The sequence below is a fragment of the Gossypium hirsutum genome, chromosome D05 (genome assembly GCF_007990345.1).
Source record: "Gossypium hirsutum isolate 1008001.06 chromosome D05, Gossypium_hirsutum_v2.1, whole genome shotgun sequence".
NCBI classification, from domain to species: domain Eukaryota; kingdom Viridiplantae; phylum Streptophyta; class Magnoliopsida; order Malvales; family Malvaceae; genus Gossypium; species Gossypium hirsutum.
In genome coordinates, this window is record NC_053441.1 from 17594613 (window position 1) to 17619589 (window position 24977).

Consider the following 24977-nt stretch of genomic DNA (forward strand, 5'->3'; position numbering starts at 1 on the left):
TGGTGTTTATGCATATGGTTTTAATGGTCATGGAAATGGGGGTTTATAATTTTGCATATTGAATTAGGGTATAAGTTTGTGATATGATAATAAATGTGATATATATATATTGGTGCTAAATGAAATATATGTGTGGATAGGTACTAGCAAGTATACTATACTTGTATCGAAAGTAATATATATTTCATACGTATTTGATATGTATATATATATGTTAGGTGTATGCTTATTGATAAAGTTTTGTTACGTGAATTGAGTAAATATGTGATATGCTAAGTATATTATAAATGATGATAGTTAAGTTCAGTTATAAAGTATGGGAAAATATTTGCGATATTGATTATGATTTAGGTCTATTTTAGAAGCGTGTTTAAGTTATAAAGGAATGTATGAATTTGAGTTTGTTAAGTGAGAAATATAGGTACAATTTTAATATATGAATTAAGTATTATGCATGTCTTGAAAGTGTGTTGTGTTTCGGCAAAAGATAGGAAATGATTATAATTCGATTATGGTTTATTATGGATTCAATTTTAATGTATAATTTGATAAATGGATAGGCTTGAAAGTGATAAATAATGTGTAGTTATATTCGGCTAGTGATGGGTAAAGCAAATATATCTTTCTATGATATGTTTAATTGTGATTTGTTATTTAAATGTTGAATGAGTGATTTCGAAATGTGTTAAATATGTGGTAGCAAATTCGGCATTAGTACATGATTCATTTTGTTGAGCATGTGAGCTTGGTGTAATATTATTTACATATTTATGATAGATTATGATAAAATTTACTATTGAAAAATGCCTATGAATTGGTTTGGAACAAGGTTCTATTCTATTATTTGTAATGTTTGCTAATGTTGCATTCATAGTTTTAAATATGTTAAATGATACGTTTTGTTTTGACTTAATGAGTGAATTTGTAAATAAGTACATAGATTGTTATGTTTGATTATTAGCTACATATATATATGTATGAATTATTTTAATAAACTTTTATAAAGAAGATTATATTGTTTAGTACCTGAACTCAATTGAATGTCTGTAATACATTGTGTTTTGTTAGGTAATGCCTCATAACTCTAATCTGGCGACAGATTCGGGTTAAGGGGTGTTACAGTGGGACTCTTCCGGATAACTTGATTTCAAATTAAATTTTCCAAAAATTATACTATTTTAATAAATTTAATTTAATATTTATCTTGATTAGTATTTTATAATTTTAATATTAATATGAGATATTAAATTTGATTTAATATTTATCTTAATAGTATTTTATTAATTTAAAATTAATGTGAGTAATTTCAATCTTAGTTGAACTTTCTCTAAACTCTTCCTATAATTCAAGAAAAGTTGTAGAGAAGAAAATCTCTTAATAAATTATTCCAGAATAGTTTTAGAGATATATTTTGTTATTTACAACTTTACCCTAGAAGTTTAAAGAAACTGTGAAATAGCCTTACTAGTAATTTTGTGAAAAAAAATTCTGATTCGAAGTTAGCCCACACTCAGCAGACATGATCTTGAGAATAGCGGAGAATATCACTCGGTCGAAGCGTTCATCCTAGACAAATAAAAAATGTACGGATTTTAATTAAGTGTTTATTACTTTAGATAACATAATCAATTTATTGTTCTGGAAAAAAAAAATTAAAACTCTGATTTTCCCTTAAACCTATTTTCCATTGCGTTTTCCAAATCCTATCTTCCAACATAAGATGCTTAAATGTATCAAGAATGTAAATTGGCATTTTAATTAATGTTTAAAAATGAGATGTGTTGAGTTTTGGGTCACTTAGACCAATAGGAAAGGTACTTGATAAGCTTGTGATGAAGAACGCAAAATTAAGGGGAGATTGTCCTTTTGGTCGTGACACTCCCCTATCAGTGTCGCAACATCGAGCTTCTATTCCTATAGTTGTAACTTTACCCTATTGAGATTTTGACATTGAATTTCCCCTGTCCTCAATATTGTGACATTCTTCTGCTGAAGTCGCGACGCCAAGTTCCTATTTTCAAAGCCGCAACTTACCTCAGTTGAAGTCGTGACATCATGTTTATGTCTCCAGTGTCGCGATATACCTCCTTCGATGTCGCGACATTACCCCTATATATATTTTTACATTTTATTCTCTCATTCGTTACCAAAGTGTAATAAGAGCTTTTTTAAGCTCGGTTATAACACAGATTTGAATAAGTAATGTTGTTAACATTTTTGAAACTAAATTGTTAGTATAATGTATTTTAGATATGGAAACAAAATCATAGTTACTTCGGCAACGAATGTGGCATCTCACATTTCAGATCTAGTGATTGGATCGGATATGGGGATGTTACATTAATTTTAATTTTATTTTAAGTAATATCAAAGTGAAATTCAATTTACATTATAATTCTAATTCGAATGTATATTAAATATTTAAAAATAGTATTCTATTTTATCATGTATTAATTTCGATTTAAAGTAAATGAATAATATTTTAGAAAATAGATATATAAAATGATGCATTTTGTTATTTACAAAACAAATTTTTATTAGCATTAAACATTATTGATAATATTAGAACTAATAATTTGTATTTTATCTAAAGAGCATAATCTTAAAATTTTCCATCATATTCTTTGTAAAATGTTTAGTCAATCAATTATAATTTTTTCAAGATTTTAATAAATGCTTTTCATCTGTACCAAACATTTTTTTATTATCATTTATTCCGTAACTGAAAGAAATTACAACAAGTCTGAGCCTAAATCTCATATAAAATAAAGACCTAAATAAGGCCCGTAACGTCTATGAGTCATAGCCTTGGAGGCCAATGATTTGCCAATGATTTTAAACTCAAATGTAGATGAAAAAGAAAAGAAAAAAAGGAATAAACATTGTTGGTTCAAACATCCATTGCCCTTAATCATACGCTTTTATTTCAAAGGTGCGAGAGGAGACGCTCTCATGTAATTTCGGTCGTCTACCCATGGCGCTTGAGAATGCCAAATGATGATTTATAGGAATGATGTCCAAGATGATGAGAAATTGGAGATATCCTATCTCTCAAATCCCAAATGATAATTCATTTGATCATCAATCATGTTACAAGAAATACGTAAACAAAAGAGAGTTAAAATTAGAAGGATTAGGAAGAGCTTAGTCAGAAGTTCAAAACGCGTGCGCATTGTCGCCAAGTTTCAAACTTCGTTTTTTAGTGTTTAATGTTTTGTCCAACTGTCATACCTCTGCCAATATCGTACATCAAACACAGAACCCAACCCAACCCACACCGTCCCGTGGAATGCTTCAAAGTTCTCAGGCTTTCCCCTCAATTTCTTTAAGTTGGTGTCTTCTTTGGGATTTTCCCGAGTCTAATTCCAATAGATCGTCAGCTTCTGAGTTAATGCTATACTGTCAGATTTATGAATCAAATTGCTGTCAGCATTTAAAATCAAAGTTCCGTTTTTCAGCAAAGCCTTTAACATTCTTTGTTTATCAATATTTATTACAAATAATGTATCTATTCCGTTGAAACATACACACAAAACAAAACATATAGTACAACGTGCGGTGTTTGGGCTTTTGTCTCTCACCATTAAAACAAGAGCATCGATACAAATATGAACTCATTTGAAAGTTTTAGTGTATGTGTCAATGTTGACCAGCCACCTAATATACAGACGTTTATGAACCCAACGTTTCACTTTAAGGAATTTTATGTAGCTTTCAGTGTATAAAACCTGAGATCATCACTTGGATTGGGTCAGTTAATTATAAGGGAAATTTGGGTAGAAAGATGTTGTTATTTTCTATATACTACTATATAGCCGGCCATTTCACTTTTATATAATTGTCTTCGGCCTGAAAGCTTCAGCACTTTGAAAGGAAAACAAAAACCAACTTCTGGGAGATGTCTAAACGTTTCAAGCTCAAATTCTCTCGTGTTATACCATCATTCCAATTTTGTCGATCAAAAAAACCTTCCCATTTACCGGAGACTCCAGGTCCGGTGACCCATCGGCTATCTCCGGTGAATCCTAAAGCATTAGATATCTTCTATCCGAACCTCCCTGCACCGCCGCCGTCGACACCGGACTACTCTTTTTTCAAATGCCATTTGTCACCAAAGATAGCGACAGTTGGCTGCGGTTGCCGAGCAAGATCATCACACACTCAATACTTACCCTCAGTGGACGTTAGTTTTGAGTCACCTGATTACTCGTCGAAGAAAGTAACAACTCGGTTGCATGCAGTGGTAAATGCCCACAATCACAAGCTTCAAAGGAAAACCTGTAAAGCATCGGTTAGTGATGAGAGCAAAAACGAGGTCGATAAGAAGGATAAGAAGATGGAGAAAGAGAGGGCAACAGCAAGTGTTTCATCGCGTGACAGTGGGTGTTTCAGCAGCGAAGGTACCGAAAACGAGGAGACCAAAACGCTAATCTCCGCTTCACTAAGCTTCTCGGACGATTCATTCCTCGAGTTGGATGAATCACTGGCTGGCGAATCCCATAACGAAACCAAAAAGAGCGAGAAAAAGATAAATAATGGGAAGAAAGTGAAGAGACTGAGAAGCTTTGGTTCAAAGAAATACAGAGGACCCTCGAAACCTAACTGTTCAAAGACAAAGACAAAGACAAAGACGGGAGCTCTATCATCGGAGAGCACTGAAACTGATCCAGCGAGACGGATGATGGTACCGCATCGCACGGCTGAAGAGAAGGTAAGGGAAAGCGTTGCGGTGGTACAGAAATCGGAGGATCCTTATGAGGACTTCAAGAGGTCAATGCTGGAAATGATATTGGAGAAACAGATGTTTGAGGCCAATGATTTGGAGCAGCTGTTGCAGTGCTTTCTTTCTCTAAATTCAAGGCAATATCATGGAATCATCGTGGAGGCTTTTACCGAGATTTGGGAGACCTTGTTCGGCGGTCACCCCAAGAATCTCCTCTGAGTTACAAATGGAACTTCAAAACTTATTAATGGTGTAAGCACTTGATTTTCCTGTAATGAAATAGGCATCATGCAAATCTTTCTTTTTCAGTTTTCAAGGGGGGGGGGTTGCAAGCAATCAATTACTATAAATATATGATGTAATTCTTTTATTCATAAATTTTTCAGAAAATTGAAATAAAAGCAAAGATTTTTCTTTTCTAATTAGATGTGTATTTTTCATGAAGGTGTTTCATGCCTTCGCGAAATTATTGTCATCAATGTTGAGTAATTGTGATTATTGAAAAATAATAATAAGTTGCCCTGAGGATCAAGAAACAACAAATCAATCACCCTCACCACTACTGAAAGTGAAATGCTTTTAAGGGTGAGTTTGTATAGGCGGTGCGTTTACCTGCGGTTAGTGTAAAAACAGCGGTGGCGGTGAGATTAGATACTGTATCGATACTGTAGCGTAAGACAAAAAGTAAGCTAAACGCACCGTACCGCACTCAATCGCCCATCCAAACCCACCCTAAGTTATAAAGCCTAGACGGACCAAGCGTAAAATAATCATTTTTATAGTATAGGCGGTGCGTTTACCTGCGGTTAGTGTAAAAACAGCGGTGGCGGTGAGATTAGATACTGTATCGATACTGTAGCGTAAGACAAAAAGTAAGCTAAACGCACCGTACCGCACTCAATCGCCCATCCAAACCCACCCTAAGTTATAAAGCCTAGACGGACCAAGCGTAAAATAATCATTTTTATAGTATAGAATTGGTATTGTTTATAATAACTATACTAAGTAATTAGTACCGTTCAAAAAATCAATTTTAAGATTTTATTTTTTTAAAAATTAATCCTTGAATTTAATCGTTATTTTTATATTAGAATTTGAAAAAAATTTCAATTTAATCTTTAAATTTAACAATTATTTTTACATTGGGATTAATTTTTTTGTCCAAATTAGTTCATAATATTTTTTAAAAAAACTTGAAGCCCTAATGTAAAAATATTTGTCAAATTCAAGCACCAATTAAAATCCATTATCAAGTTCAGGAATTAGTTTAAACAAAAATAATTCAAATTTTAATATAAAAGTTATTATCAAATTCTAACTTTAAATAATAATTTAAACTTTGTTTTAATTACAAGTTTGCTCCAACCTCATCCATTTCCACTGTTGGAAGGCTATTGTTGACACTACAATATAAATTTAAAAGCTTAAACACAATTATTGCAAAAATAAAACTTATCTTAACGTATATTAAAAAAAAAACCAATCGCAATCTATTTTTTTAATGAAAATTGAAAAAAATTTCTTTACCATATAAATGAATTAATATTACTTTTTTATATCAGATTTTTAGTAATGGGCTTTGGCCCATTAGTTTGTTCTCCAGACAAAAGATTCTGCAACGAAAAGCCCGAGGATCAATTAAAGATTCGAGCCGTCTAGCCGGAAATTGTGCGCCAAAGAAAATATAAATCCAAAAATATTTACAAAAGACACGAAAAAAAACCCAAACCCTCGACGGTTCCACCAACCTCTCCCTCTTGTCTCGGTTCATTGTCTCTTCCCAAAGAAAAATGAAGGCGTCATTGAAAGGCAGATACACCAATGACAAGAGCACCGCCGTCGTTTCCCTTTCCGCCAACGCGGGCGACATCAAGCTACGCGCTTCCATGACTGACGCGACATTCATCAAGGGTCCCAGCCTGAACGGTTTGACTCTTGCCGTGGAAAAACCTGGCTTCTTCATCATCGACTACGATGTCCCCAAAAAGGCACGCTTAACTTGAAAGACCCAAAAATTTCCCCTTTAACTACGCCTTTAATTAATCGTTGACTTGTTGTTTATCTGAATTTTGCGTATTTGGGATAGGATTTTCGGTTTCAGTTCATGAACTCAGTTAGGGTTGCGGAGAAGCCGTTGAAGCTTACTTACATTCACGGCAGAGGGGATAACCGGACCGTGTTGGACGGGACACTCACCTTAGACTCTGCCAACAAGGTGTCGGCTAATTACATGTTTGGTACGAGGAACTGTAAGGTCAAGTACAGTTACTCGCACGGAGGGGCTACGACTTTTGAGCCATGCTATGATTTCGGGAAGAATGCGTGGGATTTTGCAATTTCAAGGAGAGTGTATAACGATGTTTTTAAGGCAACGTATCAGACGTGGAGCAGGGATTTGGCTTTGGAGTGGTCGAGGAACTCTAAGTTTAATGGGACTTTTAAGGTAACTGAAACTAATCAGTTTTTTTTTCTTTGATTTTTTTTAAATTGAAATTTGAGTGTTTATGTTGCATAGTATAGTCTTGAAGTCTGCCATTTCTATTCTGAAATTGGATTTGCAATCTGATTTAACTGATAAATTTAATTAGGGAACTTTAGAAAGAAATTGACTGATGTGGTTTCTAAATATAATTTAATAGTGACACAGGTAAATTAAGGTTCATAGAAGATAGCTACAGGTTTTCAATCTCAAATGCAGTGCAAAATACTGCATTTTCCCATTTTGCTTTGAAGTTTATTTTCAACAAAGAATTTGGTATGAATGAACTATTTGTCCAAGAAATTGTGTGCAAGAATGAAAACGAAGTAATATGATGCCTGGGAAGTTCGAATCTGAGAAGACATTTTCTGCAAGATATTTTTCTAAATCACAGTCTTGTGTGGTTATCTGAACAAGTCAGATAAGTGGATAGCTGCTGTTTCCTTGCATCCGCAACCACCAGAAGCTTTGTTGTTTTCTTGATAAAAGACTTCTGGAATCGTTGAGAAGAGCTTGAAGCAAGCATGACCCTGGATTTGTTGAATCGTTTTTCTTGAATGTACATGTTATTTGTATTTGCTTAAGGCGAGGATTTTATTGAATGGCACAGGTGTTTATATAATGAAATAAAATGCCACTGTTTCTCATTACTTCTAACTGATTAAATGATATAAAGGAGGTTTCTGAAGCAATATGTTGGAGTTTTATTGGGGGGGTTACTCATACTGATGCAACCTTTGTACTGAATCAAGTGAAGGGTTACTTTTCTTCCTAGGGAGATTATAGATGCTCACACTGTGGTAAGGAGTGGATTTATCGAAGAGGAACCATCTTGTATGGATATATTTGAGGAGGCTTTCCTTTGATGGGATACAACATTCCAACTAAGGTTGCTTTCTTCGATTGGGATGCATAGAAGCAAACTTTTACTATTGGTAATGACCCAACAAGGCAAAGTTCTGTGTAACATCGGATAAGACAGCTTTGGAATCAATTTGTAGGCTTCTTACCGGCCTTGTCATATAGCCTTGGCCATGCAATGTTAGTAAAACAGATCCGATCCCTACATTTGGTTGTTAAGAGAAGGAAACAGAGGAGCGATTGAGAGGACGAATAGCCCATGTTGAAAGCTTTTAGACAATTGAGTTTTTGGGTAACATGTCATGTTGAGTTATGATGTGTTGGTTAGAAATTAAGTTTTGAAGACTTAAATACTATTTGTTGACATCGTGACTTGTTGCTTAGTGATCTAACTATTTTTTTTGTCTTTCCCAGATTTCAGCATCCGTCAATCTGGCCGAAGAAACTAAGATCCCGAAGCTTATTGCGGAGAGTTCCTGGGATTTGGAAATGTGATGTTGTTGCTCATCAATATTATCGATTTGCTTTGTTTAAATCATACACATTTGAACTAACAGCTCATTGTGAGCTCAAAAACATAATTGTGTTGCTTGCAACAAAACTTGTACCAGTCATTTGATCAAATTGAATATCACAAATCACCATTCTTGCAAGGCCTTGATATTTTTGTGACTTTGTTTTCATCTTCTATGATGAGATTATGCAGGTCATATCATATAAATCCGACCCAGTGATACACAAAGATACATGTTTTTTTTTTCATTTTATATTTTCAAGAGAAAGGGAAGCCTTATGGTTTTCTTGATAATTATGTTTGTTAACCCTTCTAAACGTATAAAATATATTACCTGATGTTATCTTCCCTGCTATTGCAAAAAGTGGGTTGCCAATACTTTTGCTGCCTTTTTCATTTTCTGACATTAAGCTGCAGTTCCAAAGGAAAATCAATCAACAAGATTGCATCATCCAAGCTTAGCAACTCGGGAATCTAATTGCGTACTAAATTCAAAATTTAATATATGCAATTTAAATCAATTGGTTCATATAATTATTTGAAGAAGTTATTAGTCTGTAACTAAATTCAACAGGATATTACGGCAATTGGTCTTGGATGGATGGTTTCCCGGCAAAAAGGAACAGTAACTAAACGCTGCGTTTTACAAGGGCCCAAACCCAATCCCAGCAAATGCAGGGCATGAATGTAATACATTTCAAGGCGGCTTAAAAACGTATGCGATTAAGATGGGGGCAAAGTCAAATGTAGTACTAAGAATTTTCTCTCAAAAATGAACGTGTCGTGCTGCAATTGGGTCTCAATAAAACTACAAATAAGCTAACCTGACTGAATTATTTTCTTCAGATTAGATTATGTTTTTACTTTTTACCCTTTATATTATTATTTTCATGGAAAATCCGCATTTCTTGCCCTAACTCGTACTACAGCGTACAAAACCCAAGTCAAAAACGTTACAACAGTTGTTCCTTTGCTCACCATCTCGCCAATCTTCTCACATCAGATTCATCGAATCTAACATAGATTCCACCCGAAATTCTCCGAAACAGAGATCTGTACTTGAGACAGGCTTTGATTTGTAACGGCAAAACATTGAATCAACGAAGTCTTCAAGCTTTCTCCCTTTCAGAAATGGCAAATCCCATCAAAGGCAAGTCTTATCTCTTCCTTTTTCTTTTCATCTTCACTTCTCCACCTTTTCCCGTAGTTTTCGCTGGCTCTAACTCTGTCCCAATCGAAAACGAGCACCGACATGATCGGATTCCTCACCATGAACCTGACCCTAATAGTCCACATGATTTTATCCCTCAAGAAGTTTTGTTACATAAACTCGAAGAACTAGTTAGAAATCTTAGTGAAATAGTTTCTAGATTAGAGTCGAAAATATCGGAGTCTCCAGATTTTGGAAAGAAAGATCAAATTAGTGAACAAAAATATGGTGTTGCAGATGGGGAAAAAGGCAGGGCTGTTTCGGTTACTAAATACAGTCCCTTTTGGTCGGAGAGGTTTCAGTTCATGTCAGCTGTGAAATTAGATTCTGATCCAACATGTATAAATGTTTTGCCATTTCGTGATTACGAGGGACTTAGCAAGTATGTTGCTGTCGGAGATGAAAAAGGAAGGGTTTATGTGTTTTTAAGGAATGGGGATGTTGTGGTTGAGTTTTACACCAAGAACGAGTCGCCAATTACGGCAATGGTTTCATACATGTCTGTTTATAAGAATGAGAGTGTTGTCATTACCGGACATCAAAACGGCGTCATCTTGGTACATAGGATTTATGAAGTGTTGAATGGAGAAGAGTCGGGTTCGCCTGTAATGGAGACTGTTGGTAAATTTGTGGCTGTGGAAAGCGGGGAAGATGGGTTCCCGATAACTGCATTGGAAGTTCATCATGTTGGGAGGATGAGGTATATTTTGTCAGCAGATCTTAGTGGAAAGATCAGGGTTTTTAAAGAAAATGGATCACTTTATGGATCTGTGATGCCAACAAGTAGGCCGCTGGCGTTCTTGAAGCAAAGGCTTTTATTCTTGACTGAGACGGGTGCTGGTTCATTGGATTTGCGGAGTATGAAGATTAAGGAATCTGAATGCGAAGGGTTGAATCATTCTCTTGCACGAAATTACGTCTTTGATGCAACGGAACGGTCTAAAGCATATGGTTTCACATCGGACGGTGATTTGATTCATGTTTTGCTGTTGGGTGATAGTATGAACTTCAAGTGCAGGGTTAGGTCCAAGAAAAAGTTGGAAATGAATGAGCCTCTTGCTTTTCTAGCTATTAAGGGATATTTGCTTATCGTTGATCTGGAAAAGATTTTTGTGTATAATGTTTCTACGCTGCATTATGTTAGGGCTGGTGCGCCAAGGTTTCTTTTCTCTGCCGGCTTGGATGAGATCAGGTCTTCGTTTTTAACTCACCAAGTGGTGGATACAAATAAAGAGAGAAGACACGTGACACCCTTAATAGCGAGTGACCGTGAAAAGCTCATTGTTCTTGGCCTTGGAGGTGATTATATTGGAATGTATCGCTCTAACCTTCCAGTTTTGAAAGGGGAATCTAATACGATGCTGTGGACCAGTCCCGTGCTATTCTTCATACTTTTCCTATTTGGAGCTTGGCAATTCTTTGCAAAGAAGAAAGAGGCACTTACATCATGGGGACCAGATGATCCTTTTAGCTCTACATCAGCTACAAATTCTGCTCCACTAGGATCCAACACTGGAGACAGGTCTTTTATAGATTCTTCTTCAAGAGGGGCTGATATGGCCGACTTGAGAAGCACCGCTCTTCGAAGTAGAAGGTATGGATCCCCTTCTCAGTATCAAGGCGGAGCAACTGGTTCTTTCAGGCCTAGTTCTACGGATCCAAGCTCTAGACCTGCTTCCATCGATCCTAATTATAGAGCAGATCCAAGCTCCAGATCTGCTTCCATTGATCCCAGACCTGCTTCCATTGATCCCAACTATAGAGCGGATCCGGGCTCTAGAGCTGCTCCCATTGATCCCAATTATAGAGTGGATCCGAGCTCTAGAGTGGCTTCCATTGACCCCAATTATAGAGCGGATCCAAGCGCTAGAACTGCTCCGATTGATCCCAATTATAGAGCTGCTCCAGAGCTGAAGTATAGGGGTCCAACCCTGGAATCTGCTGGGTTTTCTAAACGAAGAGAAAGTTTATTTGTGAACAGCCAGGTTGTGGGTGACAACAGTTAACTGTTAAAAACCGGTTTCCATTAACTTACATTTCAAGGTGGGTTGCTTTTAAGTTGTCCTTTGGCCTTCCATAAGATATTATGAAAGCCATTTGAGCTTGCCATGTTGTATTTTTAATTTTTAGCAACATAAACAAAGAATAATTGCAGAAGTTTTAGCATTAGTTCTGGTTTGAAAAATCTCTGTTCTTATAGCTAATGGTGTGCTGCCCTTATTTTTCATTTTTCTTCAAATATTTGCGTTTTACATATATCCAAACATATGTTTGACAATATGACTTTTAAATGGGGAAAAATATATTTTTTTAAAAACATACGACCGATAATTATTTCTAGCAATTTATAATCATATTTGAACTAATCGTATCTGAACTGTTGATGCTAAATTGTATCATTACACTAAATTTTTTAAATAAGAATCTTCTAATAAACTTATTTCTTGTCATAATTTTCCATTTATTACTGAAATGTCAAATGAGCAAGTCAAAACTTGCTAACTTAATTGGTGAAGTAAAAACTTGGAGAATTTGTCAAAAAAGTATAGTCATTAAAAATTAAATTAAGCAAGCATAATTTTTAATTGACCAACATTTTCTTAAATTTCAAATAAATATAACTGAGAATATAAAGAATCATGGTTTTAAATCTTTTACTTGATTATGACTAATTAATCAAAGTAAAGTTTAAAAAGTTTTCAAAGATACTATCATTTCCACCAATAATAATAAAAAAATAAAAAGAATAACCCATTTTTTATGGATAGACATAATAAAAAATATAATGATATAGAGCGCCGCAAGTTCCCTTTTTTGCTTATTTTTTTCCCGGTTTGCAAGTGCAACTACGCCGGCTACAACGACTCCTCTGTTTCGCCAACTACTCACTCTGAGGAGTCCCCATATATATATTTTCATACTTTTCCTTTTCCCTTTTTATTTCTAATTTTCAAATTCCCTCTCTGCTATTATTTTAAGTTTATTGTATTTCGAATTATTTCTTTTTAGTTACAAGCTGCTCCGGCAACTTGAAAGAAGCTCGCGTGCAAGGGTTTTAGTTTTGGATGGTTGTTATTGATGGCTGATGCGAGAAGAAACGACCACGTTTTCTCGTCGGAAGTCGGGATACCTTCCGGACTGAATCGGATCAAGACCCCACGAGTTCTTTTGAAGGAACAACCGAGTTCGAAACCGGGCGAGTTGAACGAGTCAAGGACTTCGAAGAACAAACAGAAGTCAGTCGCCCGTGGACATGGCCAAAAATCAGGTTTGTCTAGAGAAAGTTCTAATTTCTTTTTATTATGATTATTATTATTACTATTGCTTCCTCAAATTTAGCTCGCACGTCCATGTTAAGGCTCTGTTTGCTTCCTGAGAAAGCACGTTTGTGTTATGGATCGCTTTCACTGTTTGTTTTCTGAGAAAACGTGGAGGACAAAAATTAAACTCAACTTCTTCAATGTTAACAAAATTTACTGATGTATATCAAACGTGTTCAAATCATTCTACAGCTTAAGGATGATTTTCTTTTGGGTGCCATTATAAACTTACAAATTGGGAAAGAGCATGTAATAGCCAATCGAACTCCGGACCTTGAGGTACCCACTCAGAGCTTTAACCACGTTGTTGACAGAGCTTAAGGATGATTAAGTATAAAAGAGTATGATTCTCATTTTTTATACCTTTTGAATCAATACGTATTGCCCCGTCATAGTCAGAATGTACTCGACATGCTCATGCTGAAAAGTTACCATTTGATCAAAAAGAAGATTGTCAATTAGATAACGAATGCCCAGACAAAACTGTGAACGCAGGTTAAAGTGATTATAATATTGTTGTTTTCTAGACTGTGTCATTTAAATTATGCCACATGAAAATAGTTATCCATTGATTTCATCATTTTTGCCCCTTTTCTTATGCAATGGAACTCTTTTTCATCTATTAAAGGGTGAGTCTGCTTAAGACTCTTGCAACTTTAATAGTTCACCATGCCATTTGTTCTTAGGCTTAATTTTCTGGTTACTTATGGAGAATACCTCTGCTAAAGCTGCTATCTTAGGATAGGGTCTGGGTGATTTATCCAAGTTTGTTTCCTTTTTCCTTATTTTGCTTTACATTCTTGCTTCATTTTTTCCGGATTCATTTTTTCTTATCTTATCCTTTTCTTGAGTCTCTGATTACCTTTCCTTATTTTCTAATGAAGAATTGATTGTTGAGAAGAAAAATTAATGTGCATTTGTTACGTTTTTTTGTTTCGAATCTGTATTGGAACAAAAAGGAAAGAAGATGGCACGGTGGCTTTTGTCTTATATTTCAAGGAATTCCACTCAAGCCTTCAATAATGTTACAAATATTGAGGTGAAATTAAATGTACTTACTTTTCTCAAACATTGGCTTACATATTAGTTCCATGATATACTTGGCTTGCATTGAAACCATGATTGACAGGATGGTGTCTCAGAAGTTAAGACACGTGACAAAGAACCTGTGAGAACTAAACTTGGCTACATGGAAAATAAGAATGGAAAGCAATCTTCAGCTGAGAATGCATGCTATAGAATAGTGTCAAAAGGTCTAAAGAGTTTTTCGCATGAATTAGGACCTAAGGGTGGTAATCCATCTGCGTATCCTCGAGCCCACAGTTACAATGATTTAAAGGTACTGTGCTGATATTATTCAAGAAAGAACTTGGTTCATAACATGCTTTTTCAATTCCTTCTCAAGATAAAATAAAAACAAAAGGATTTTGAAATTTATTTTCAAAATTATTAGTCCAGATATTACATGAAGCATTCATGGTATTATATAGTACAATGTAGTTTTCTCTTTCCTTTAGAGGCTTCATCTATATTGCATGTTGAAGTAACAGCTTTATTCTCATTTATGTTCTTCTAATGTCATTAATCAGATTTTGGCTAGTTTACCAGTTTGCTGCAGAAAAATCTGATCACTTTATGTGGATCGTTATTACTGTAACTCTGCATGAAAAATAGTAGTAACATTATGAAACCTTAATGGAGAAGCTGGTGCTTATGTTTCTGATACTTGTTTCTTTTCTTTTCCTTTGCCTTTCTCTTTCTATGAATTGATCATCAGGAACTATTTGGTTCATTACATTCAAGATTTGATGCTGCTAAAGAGGTGGTAGACACGGAGCTGGCTACTTTTGCTGGGGATGTGATGGATGTTCTTCAGACCATAGACTCCTCATCTCAGGAGGGTCGCAAAATGGCAGAAGATCTTCTGCTTCTTGCCCAGCAATGTGTTGAAATGACCTGTACTGAATTTCGTCTTAAGTGTGAAACAATAGTTCAAGATTTGACAGAAAAAAGACAACAATGTCAAACAGTATTGGTGAAGTGGCTGTGCACGCGTATGCTCTTTATTTTGACACGCTGTACAAGGCTTTTGCAGTTTCAGAAAGAGAAAGAACCAATTGATGAGAATTCTCTTAACAAATTTAAGAAATGTTTAGAAAGCATTCCTGCTGTTGAAATGAGCTGGTCTCTCACTTCCGAAGTTGCTGATTCTCATTCAGCTAATGCTGTGCATCAGAAGGCAGGTGGTGAACACAATTTGCAGGGACAGAATAAGGTGCCTCTTTTCCCTGAGCCAGGTGGACAGAATGGTATAACTTCTGGAAAAGGTTCCACTAATTCTGAGAAAATTTCAGCTGCACAGGGATCTCAGTCTGATTTTACTTCACAGGAGCAACAATTTTGTCACCCTGGTGGTCATTTTGTAGGGGATTCAGTGACAAATTTCTGTTATAGTTCACTTCATGAGCACAACCATAATTTTCATGGTTCACTTAGTGAGCCTGAACAAACACTAGATGGATCTGACTCAGTGATCTGTAGAATATGTGAGGTAGCTGTACCTATTTCTCATTTAGAATCTCATTCTTATATATGTGCATATGCAGATAAATGTGCACTGAATTGTATAGATGTAGACGAATGCCTAGTAAAGCTGGCAGAAATATTGGAACTGATTATAGAGTCACGGAATTTGAATTCCATTGGGAGCCCTGAGAATTCAAGAATGCAAAATTTGAGCTCTGCAGTTACATCTGAAGGTTATTCTCCCAAGATAAGTGAGTGGCGAAACAAGGGTGTTGAAGGAATGTTTGAGGACATACATGAGATGGACACTGCCAGTATTGAGGATTCTCATCTAGCCTCTATTGACTTTAAGGGCCATTTGGGCATGAGGCTTGGCAACCATGGAGCGGCATCCTCAACTGGGAGCATGACTTCACTATCCTCTACGAATACTCCAAGAGGAAGTCACTTTGATTCTTTCTGGTTGGAGCGTAACAATCCTTCTGAGCTAGAGGATGTGCAACAGGTTTGTTGATCTTGAGGATCTCTCATTTTGTAATTTGACATTGTCATCCTGTCTTCTTGTTGTGAAGAATATTTATAATGTTTTGCCAAAATGTGAAGATGCTGAATGAATTCGTAAGGAATCTTATAGAACTAATGTGTTTCTCATGCAGATCTGTCAAGTAGAAACCCTTAAGTTGTATATTCACCCAATTCAAGGTCTAATTAAATGGATAACAATAATCTGGCTGTATGTTTTTGACAAATCTATATATGCGCATGCTTGTGCCTGAATATATACTTTCTTTCAATCATTTTTCTGATATTATGTTCGCAATGAGCTTCTGTCATGCATCTAATGTTGTAATGTTAAAGTTCGATGCTCTTTATAGGTTAATCAGCACTTTTATTGTTGTATCTGCAGATGGTTGACCTTGCAGATATAGCTCGTTGTGTAGCAGACACAGACTTGTTGAAAGAAGGGTCTCATGAGTTCTTGCTTGCATGCATGCAAGACTTGCAGGATGTTTTACAGCATAGTGAGCTTAAAGCTCTTGTAATAGATACTTTTGGAGGCCGAATAGAAACTCTTCTGAGGTAGTGCAATGTTAAAGATATATTTGTGAGACTGAACACATATCTCAACTTGTTCAATCAGTCATTGTGTTTCTTAACTAATCATGCAGGGAGAAATGTATACTTGCATGTGAAGCAGCAGATATAAAAAGTCCAACGAGTTGCATTGAACAAAGAGAAAACTCTAGACATCTCTCAGATAATGCATCTCAAAGTAGCACGGTGTCAACTCCTTTACATATGTCCCACAAAGAGAGAACAACAATAGATGATTTTGAGATCATCAAACCAATTAGCAGAGGTGCCTTTGGTAAAGTCTTTCTTGCACGCAAACGGACGACAGGTGACCTATTTGCAATAAAGGTAAAATTCCTTTTTTTGTTATTTTCCACCAACAGAAAATAAAGGACATACAAGAATCTATAATGTCTATTATAATACGCATGTACATGACAAGGAAAATGCCAAAGAATCTATTATGATACATGTTTCTGTTTCTAAAAACTGAACTTTGACAGCATCAACTGGTTGCTTAATTGACTTCTAAGAATAATTTGGAGCTTTGTGCAGCCAACACATCTCTTGAGTTAGTTGATTGGAATTTGAATTCAACATTATGATTTCTTCTGCCAGAACATACTAAAAAGAAGTCTAATTATAAGTTTCAAGGTTTTAATTTTCTTGTAAAGCATTAGATTGATGAACAGTAATCTTCAGCACTTTTGTTTTTGTGGTGGTTTTTTTTTGGGGGGGGGGGGAAGTGTCTGGTTTTACTCTGTAACTCAATGCAATTTTTCTGCTTATGCAGGTTCTCAAGAAATTGGATATGATACGTAAAAATGATATTGAGCGTATATTAGCTGAACGGAATATTCTAATAGCAGTTCGGAACCCTTTTGTGGTAAATTCCAATTCTAGCATGCTTTGAGCTCTAAAATTCTCCACTTTAATTTAAATAAAATGCATTAACCACATTTTCCAAGTTTATCTTGTTGCTCTGCTTTAAATTTTCTTATTTACAATGATGCTAGTTGAATAAAAAGATGTGAGTTCATCATTTCAGGTTCGTTTTTTTTATTCATTCACCTGTAGAGATAACCTCTATTTGGTTATGGAATATCTCAATGGTGGTGATCTATACTCATTACTCAGAAAGGTTGGATGCCTTGACGAAGAAGTAGCTCGTACATATATTGCGGAGCTGGTTTGTACCAATCATTGTATATGATGCATACCAATCTAATTCTTGTCTGGACTTCTCTTAGATTACATCCATATTTCAGGTTCTTGCTTTAGAGTATCTCCATTCCGTTGGAATTGTGCATCGTGACTTGAAACCAGACAACATACTAATTGCACATGATGGTCACATTAAGGTCTGGTGTATGAACAGTGGATTTGTTTTTTCAATGTATTAAGTACATTATGTAGCTGATCAAGAAGCATCGAGTTCTAGTTTAACTTGCTCTTTCTGCGTATATTCATTAACTTCATGTTATTGTAATGTTAATGAGCTAATTATTGCTTATGTTACCAGCTTACAGACTTTGGACTATCAAAAATTGGCCTCATAAACAACACAATTGATTTATCTGGACCTGAAACAACTGGAACAACTTCATTAGACACTTGTAATCTACATAAGCAACAAATGGAGGATAGAAGTCGGCACTCAGCTGTTGGGACACCTGATTACCTGGCCCCCGAAATTCTTCTTGGCACTGAGCATGGTGTGGATTCAAGCTGATGTAAGGTTTATTCCAAGTCTTTCGTAGAATTGACATTTGATATTTCTACATTGAGATTCATGCAGGTTATGCTGCGGACTGGTGGTCAGTGGGTATAATCTTGTTTGAGTTCATAACAGGAATTCCACCTTTCGCTGCTGAATGCCCTGAGGTATATATCTTCAAGTATTCTCTTCTTTCGTTCATATCCTCATCTTTAATTCAGTATGTAACTTTGATCAAGGCGTTCAATTCTTATTTCCATTTTGTGGTCAAGCAGAATCCTGCTTCATTGAATCTTTATGTTGATGTGGCTCTTTTAATTCATTGTGCTGCCTCTCAAGTTCCAACGACATGATTCTACTGCCCAAAACAAGAAATTTTATGATCTTTAGCTTAAGTCTTGAAAAGGGAACACATACAACAACCTTTATTTTTGAAGTGAAGTCACGGCTAAGGTTTTGTTTTATAACTGCAAATGGCTGTCTCTATACCATATATGATTGATGTAAACAATATCTTGCCTTTAAGTTTCATAATAAGTGCAACATTTATAGATTCCTTAACTTGAATTTGTGTTTTTGTTGTTCTCGTTGAACTGGATGGTAACTCTGTTTATCAAATTAGTCTCTTGGATACATGTTTAAGTGATGAAACTTTTGCATTAAACTTTAGTTGTCTGGATATTATTTCATCTTGCAATTTTTAGTGACCATAATGTATGATCTCTAGCCGCCATGCATCTTTTAAGCATTTTATGTTCTTTGAATTTGTTTGAAAAGTGGCATGGATTCCTCTTTCATCTCTTGAACTCACTCCTTACAGGATTCCTTCTTATTAGCATAATGCTTTGTAGAAGTATGTTGGCAACTAGGAACTGCTCTGTTTCATGCCTCATTCTTGTCATTGCTTTGCAGATAATTTTTGACAACATTCTGAACAGAAAGATTCCATGGCCATCTGTGCCTAGTGAGATGTCCTATGAGGCTCAAGATCTAATTAACAGGTTGTTGTTTTTTTTTTTGAATCTTTAAGATATGATGATAGCTTGTATTCTATTGCCTTCTCTTGTTGAGGGAAAATTTCATTCAGAACAACTTATTCAGTTCTGGTACATTTTCTTACAGGTTGCTTACACATGATCCCAAACAGCGGTTAGGAGCAAATGGAGCAACTGAGGTTTTTCATCACTTTCTAACTTTTTTATTTCATGGAAAAGCTAAATATACCGTCCATTCACTAGTAAAACTTGAAAAAAAGGTTATATTATGCTACCGTGATTACTGTGACTTTTTTAATTAAGGAGGACCATCTTACAGGTAAAAGCACATGCTTTTTTCAATGGAGTTAACTGGGATAGTCTTGCATTGCAAAAGGTATGAATCCACATATGCCATTCTTTCTTGCTTCTAGCAGAATGTCTGACAGTTATGTTCTCTGGGATAGTCTTTCAATACCTATTTGAAGATGGCTTGGTGTTACTCATTACAATCATTTAAGGTTTTTATTGTCTTTTTCTATTGGGCTTATAACCATTACCCATTTGTATTGCCGTGTATGCTTAAGCACTTCTAGTATTGATACAGTAATTTTGGTAATTTCTTCTCAAGTTGTGAAAGTTTTAACATTTTATAGATGTTTTCTTACTTTTTGATGCATGTATATATCCTGTATATAACAGCAAGAATGTTCAATTTTTGGCAGAAGAAAAGGGGCATGGTTAGGAGAATAGTTGAAACTGTTGATTTGTCTTTGATGGAGATCCAATATTAGCATGTTAACATTAACTTGTTGTAGGCTGCCTTTGTACCACACACTGATAGTGCAGATGACACCAGCTATTTTTTGTCACGTTTTAGTCAAATTTCCGGCGGAATCCCTGAGAATGAATGTAGCAGTTCTGATAATGAGACTTATGACTCAGGATCAAATACTGGACCGGAGGTAATCTTCTAACTCATTGACCATACTATCCGCTAGTGAATCTGATCAAAAAGTGATACTTTTTACTTAACCTAGAGGGACGGACATGTCGGAAGTCATGCACAGATTCAGTCTTAATCCAGAATTTTCATTTTGAATGATGCCACTGAGGATCTTAATTTATATCCATAGCCAAACCCAATTAGCGGTTAAAGCTTTGTGGTTTTATTATGCTTGGTTTTGAGTAGTATATATTCTATCAAGAAAATGGCTGCAATACCAACAAATGTTGGTGCAATGGCAAGGCATATTGCACTCCTAATGAGAGAACATAGGTTCAAACCTTTTGAGATAACATTCTTGAGAAGAACAGCCATAAATCTCAAATATGAAGCATAAAAAGGGACATGAAAAATACTTAAACAAAAAAAAAGAACATGCAATATTCATCCTTTACGATAGGAGATTTTGTAGAGGAAAAAATGTTTTCAATTTCGATGAAATCTGTTTTCTGTTGCTACATGCATGCGGCAGCTCTATCATGATTATCTCGTTTCTTCTTTATTCAGATGGATGAATGCGGTGACTTAGCAGAGTTTGATTCCTCTCCTCTTAATCTCTCATTAATAAATTTTTCCTTTAAGGTATGGCACTTAATCATGTTGAGACATACAGAGGTATATTTACTCATACACTTGTAGCGATCAAATTTTCAAATATACTATTTGTTTTGCAGAACTTGTCACAATTGGCATCAATAAATCATGATGTACTCGTACAATCTGGGAAGGATTCAGCCAAGTCCTCTCCATCCAGAGGTTTGGGGATATAGCTTCAAATTCATTGTTGAATCTAGTACCAAAGGTATCTTTTCATAAATCCATGTCTTTGGATCATTTATTTTAGTCAAAATGATCGATGAAAGGAAAGAGAAAATGGTTCAAGCGACCCTAAATAATTAGAGAGTTTCACACCTGCTTTTCGGTAGCGTTTGTAATTTCTCAAGTTATGATTTCAATAGAATCTGATTGATGGGAAAATTACTTCTCAACTTTTAGTATAAACCGAAAGATACTGATTAAAGTCCTAAAGTTATATTATCATGTTTGGTTCATTAAGCACTTTCCTAATAATGTAATTATAATTTATGAATTTACCCTTATTAAATAAAAGATCATTTTCATGTATTTAATTTTTATAATAAATTTTATTCTTAATAAATATTTGGATTAACTGTTTAATAATAAATTTTAATTAATATTTTAAATTTTTTTAATTTATAATGTTAAGTGAAAGCAAAATTGTTTCAATTTTGTCTTATATATATTTTCTGAGTATATTAATGCGCATATAAAATCATGTATATATAAAACTTGTTTTAGAATAACTTAAAAATATTATTATAAACACTAAATTCGTGCTTAATATAAAGTGAAAGGAGAGAAAAAAAAGAAGAAGAAGCTAAGATGAACGAGACGCTGGCGGTGGTGGACTTTACGTTTGGTGTAAGCCCTAATGTTTCGAATTCCGGTGTTGGTTGGGCTACGGCTGAACTTACCAGTAGACACAGAAGACGCAACTGTGGATGGGAATGGGAGGAAGATTCAGGAGACTAATACGCCAAGGTTATCCTACAAAAGATTTGGTAGCTTTATAATGTATAGCTTAATGTTGTGCAAATAATCAAATCAGTAGCTTTATATCATTTGAAATCACTAACCTGTTTACCATGCCTGAAAACTTGAATTGAATCATATTGGTATATTTATAAATGGCTAAAGCTTTGTCCAATGCTCAAGGTATTACTAATTTTGACCACAGTTGGGCTTGGCCTGCATGGGCCTTCCCTTTAAGGTCCAGATGAATTTGCCACCAAGTTAAATATTTCCTTTTCTCTTTCAATTGTATTTAACGTAAGTACTAAATATATGTTCATTTGAGATGGCAAAATTGAGAAAATATTATTTTATAAAAATAAGGAATTTTTTAGTAAACTCACAACTCAATTGAAGTCTGAGGTGATAGCTTTGAATATTAATATAGATAGCGTAAAAAGACCTTTCAAGTGATTCCTCTCAATTTCGAGAGTGAGTAATTAATTAGAGACAATTAATCACGAGATTAATATTTTCCATCAATTGGGCATGATATTAATTAGTATAATAATAATTTTAGTCCTCAAAAGTTCATCCTATCATTTGGCCCTAATTTAACCAAATTATCCTGCAACATCTATGTAAATGTTGATGGTAAATTGTAAAATTTATTAGAATTAAGGTCAAAATGACAAAATATGTAAACATCAAAGGTTAAAATTGTTACTATACCAATCAGAATGATGTACAATTGATGAAAGATATTAAAGCCGTGATTAATTACCTTAGTTGCTCACTTTTAAAATTGGCAGCGGTCATTTTACTCAATTTCAAAAATAAAAGAAATTGGAGAAATATTTTAAGCTATAGATAGATATTATATTCATAAATAAATTCATGTATTAATCATGTTGGAAAGTATAAAGAAAGGGTGGGAAAGTGGAACCTTGGGGCGTTACTTTTTACATTGAAATAAATTAAAATTTCTTCTTCCCGGTGGGAATATTCAATTAATTAAATCACAGTCACAAATGCTACAACATTACGTAAAGAGGAAAGTACTCATGCTTTTAAACTGACATGGATCTCACAATAATATTCAATTTTGGTGGTCGCCAAATTTACATATACAAAAAGGTATAAAAATAAAAATAATAATTTAAATCGGAATCCAAAAATTAAAGGGAGGTCTTGGATGCACGTTGCCCTACTTGTTGTGAATTCCAACTGTAAGAATTTTGGGCAAAGAAAGATTCACATCTTTTCCTTGCACCTAATACAAATGAAACAACCTTTGGAGGTTAGTAAAAGCCAGTCTTCCAGTCCTTCCAAAGTGTGTCATTTTCACACCGGCCGTTGCCTACTTTGCATTATCATTTTAATTGAAAAGGTTAAATTCAGTATAACCCTGGCGCTGCTATTGGTATAGAGTGGTGGCAAACAGGTAAGCAATAGGATGAGGGCCAAAACCCACTAATGCTTGAAGCTAAGCTAGTACCTGAATCCGACCCCCACCTTTTCTCTTCACAATATCATACTTGGCTTGTATGTATAAAGGTGGAAAAAGTGTGAGATGAATGGGGCTATCTGTCTGGGTTCAAGGTGGACCTTTTGTTACTTATTGCCATTGGAATCAGAAAAACAAATAAAAATAAAGGAACCAAAAAGTTGATCAAAATGGTGATGATTACTCCAGGCCCTGTCTTTCAATTCATTACCTTCTTTTCCTCTCCTTTTTGACAAATGCTCGTCACCTTACATTTCTACCTTTGCAGCATGTAAATAATAATAGAATTGTTGTTTGTATCTAGTACATTGATGGTGGAGTTTTATTTATTTATCCTCGTCTATTAAATCATTGTCAATGCATACAACAATGATGAAAATAGATCATCACTTCTCGTTGAAGATGAATCATAATCATGATAAAATCCAATGCTCAGGTTTTCTTCCACCTGAAACCTGTTAAAAGTAGATTGCTTCATTATTTAACTTGCTGGATACCATGTTGTTTTGTTTTTAGAACCAAACCCCCCCCCCCTCTTTTATTACTCAATCCATTTTCCCTACAATGACGAGGAAAACAACAAATGTATTGAGCTAAAACAGGATGGGGTTTTCTCTTCTTCTTCTTCTCTTTTTCATTCAATTATACTACTAATTCTAGGATTTAGGTTAAAATATGCCACAAATACCTGTACTTTTTTAAAAATTTGAAATTAAGTCCCTTTATTTTTCAGATTTAATTGAAATTCTTTTATGAAAATTTGTGAGATGAAAAATAAACAAATTACCTAATATTTAATTTTCAGACCTATATGGGTGTTGAATGTTAACACATAACATCAATCACATCCTCCTTGTTAGACAAGTTGAGCGCAAAAGCCGTACCTATGAACTTACTGATATTCCTTTTTCAGTGTTCTTGTATATATATGATTACATGAGATGTTTTAGAAAGGTTAATCTTTAATTAAAACACATTTATAGCTTATAATTTGGTTTAAGGTGAAATAGCTGTGATTAAGTTAGTAAAGATAAACGTAAAAAAGGGCATCTTCATAAACGTACGACACCTTACCAATGATTTATACGATAAGGTATACGGTGTGCCTTCTTTGTTGAAATGTAACTATATATATTTGGTTTTTCTTTGTTAATTAAGCTCTCTCTCGTGTTTCGATGGCAATGGCATGACTCATTATTCACGTCTTTTTTTTTTAACCTAATTAAGGGTGAAATATTTTCACATTTTTCATCCATCGATTCTATAATATGTATGAAAGAAATTGAATGATATAAAAACAATATTATGGATGCAGGGGCGAAGTCAAAATAATTTTTTAAGGGCCGGATGAAATCTTAATTTTTTATAGTCTATATATTTATAATTTTTAAAAGATTAAATAGGATTTTTATAATTTTAAGGGGGCCAAAGTACAATTTTACTTTTACTAATTTAAAATTTTTAAGAGCCTAAATAATAATTTTACATTTTATGGGAGGCCGGGCCCCTGCCAGTCCTCCTAGATTCGCCTCT

The 24977-nt window shown here is 34.8% G+C and overlaps 4 protein-coding genes across 10 annotated transcripts; all 4 read left to right on the forward strand.

Moving 5' to 3' along the window:
• Positions 1-3898: 3898 nt before the first annotated feature.
• On the forward strand, positions 3899-4942 carry LOC107902641 (transcription repressor OFP7). Its single transcript, XM_016828783.2, has one exon. The coding sequence runs from the start codon at positions 3899-3901 to the stop codon at positions 4940-4942; it is 1044 nt and encodes a 347-aa protein (XP_016684272.1).
• Positions 4943-6398: 1456 nt separating this feature from the next.
• On the forward strand, positions 6399-8716 carry LOC107905415 (outer envelope pore protein 24A, chloroplastic). The gene is made up of 3 exons (XM_016832060.2): positions 6399-6711; positions 6810-7166; positions 8478-8716. Exons 1-3 carry the CDS (start codon positions 6514-6516, stop codon positions 8556-8558), a joined length of 636 nt encoding a protein of 211 aa, XP_016687549.2. The 5' UTR covers positions 6399-6513; the 3' UTR covers positions 8559-8716.
• Positions 8717-9451: 735 nt separating this feature from the next.
• On the forward strand, positions 9452-11944 carry LOC107905414 (uncharacterized membrane protein At1g75140). Its single transcript, XM_016832059.2, has one exon. It carries the CDS (start codon positions 9709-9711, stop codon positions 11791-11793), a length of 2085 nt encoding a protein of 694 aa, XP_016687548.2. The 5' UTR covers positions 9452-9708; the 3' UTR covers positions 11794-11944.
• A 621-nt stretch (positions 11945-12565) lies between these two features.
• On the forward strand, positions 12566-22216 carry LOC107902640 (probable serine/threonine protein kinase IRE4). Of its 7 annotated transcripts, none has more exons than XR_005914005.1 (18): positions 12566-13055; positions 14067-14146; positions 14237-14446; positions 14885-16138; positions 16541-16713; positions 16803-17055; positions 17501-17593; positions 17756-17896; positions 17976-18068; positions 18230-18422; positions 18506-18591; positions 19337-19425; positions 19547-19598; positions 19739-19795; positions 20279-20363; positions 20912-20986; positions 21079-21206; positions 21775-22118. XR_005914005.1 is itself a non-coding variant. In XM_041094099.1 (18 exons), the coding sequence occupies exons 1-17, from the start codon at positions 12866-12868 to the stop codon at positions 21172-21174; spliced, it is 3282 nt and encodes a 1093-aa protein (XP_040950033.1). In that variant the 5' UTR covers positions 12566-12865; the 3' UTR covers positions 21175-21206; positions 21775-22216. The 7 variants fall into 7 exon arrangements, 5 of the variants coding, with proteins under 5 accessions (XP_040950033.1, XP_040950032.1, XP_040950034.1 ...); XM_041094099.1 differs by having other exon boundaries at positions 20217-20363; positions 21775-22216; XM_041094100.1 differs by lacking the exon at positions 21775-22118 and having other exon boundaries at positions 12574-13055; positions 14885-15653; positions 15738-16138; positions 20217-20363; positions 21079-21456.
• The last annotated feature ends 2761 nt before the right edge of the window (positions 22217-24977 follow it).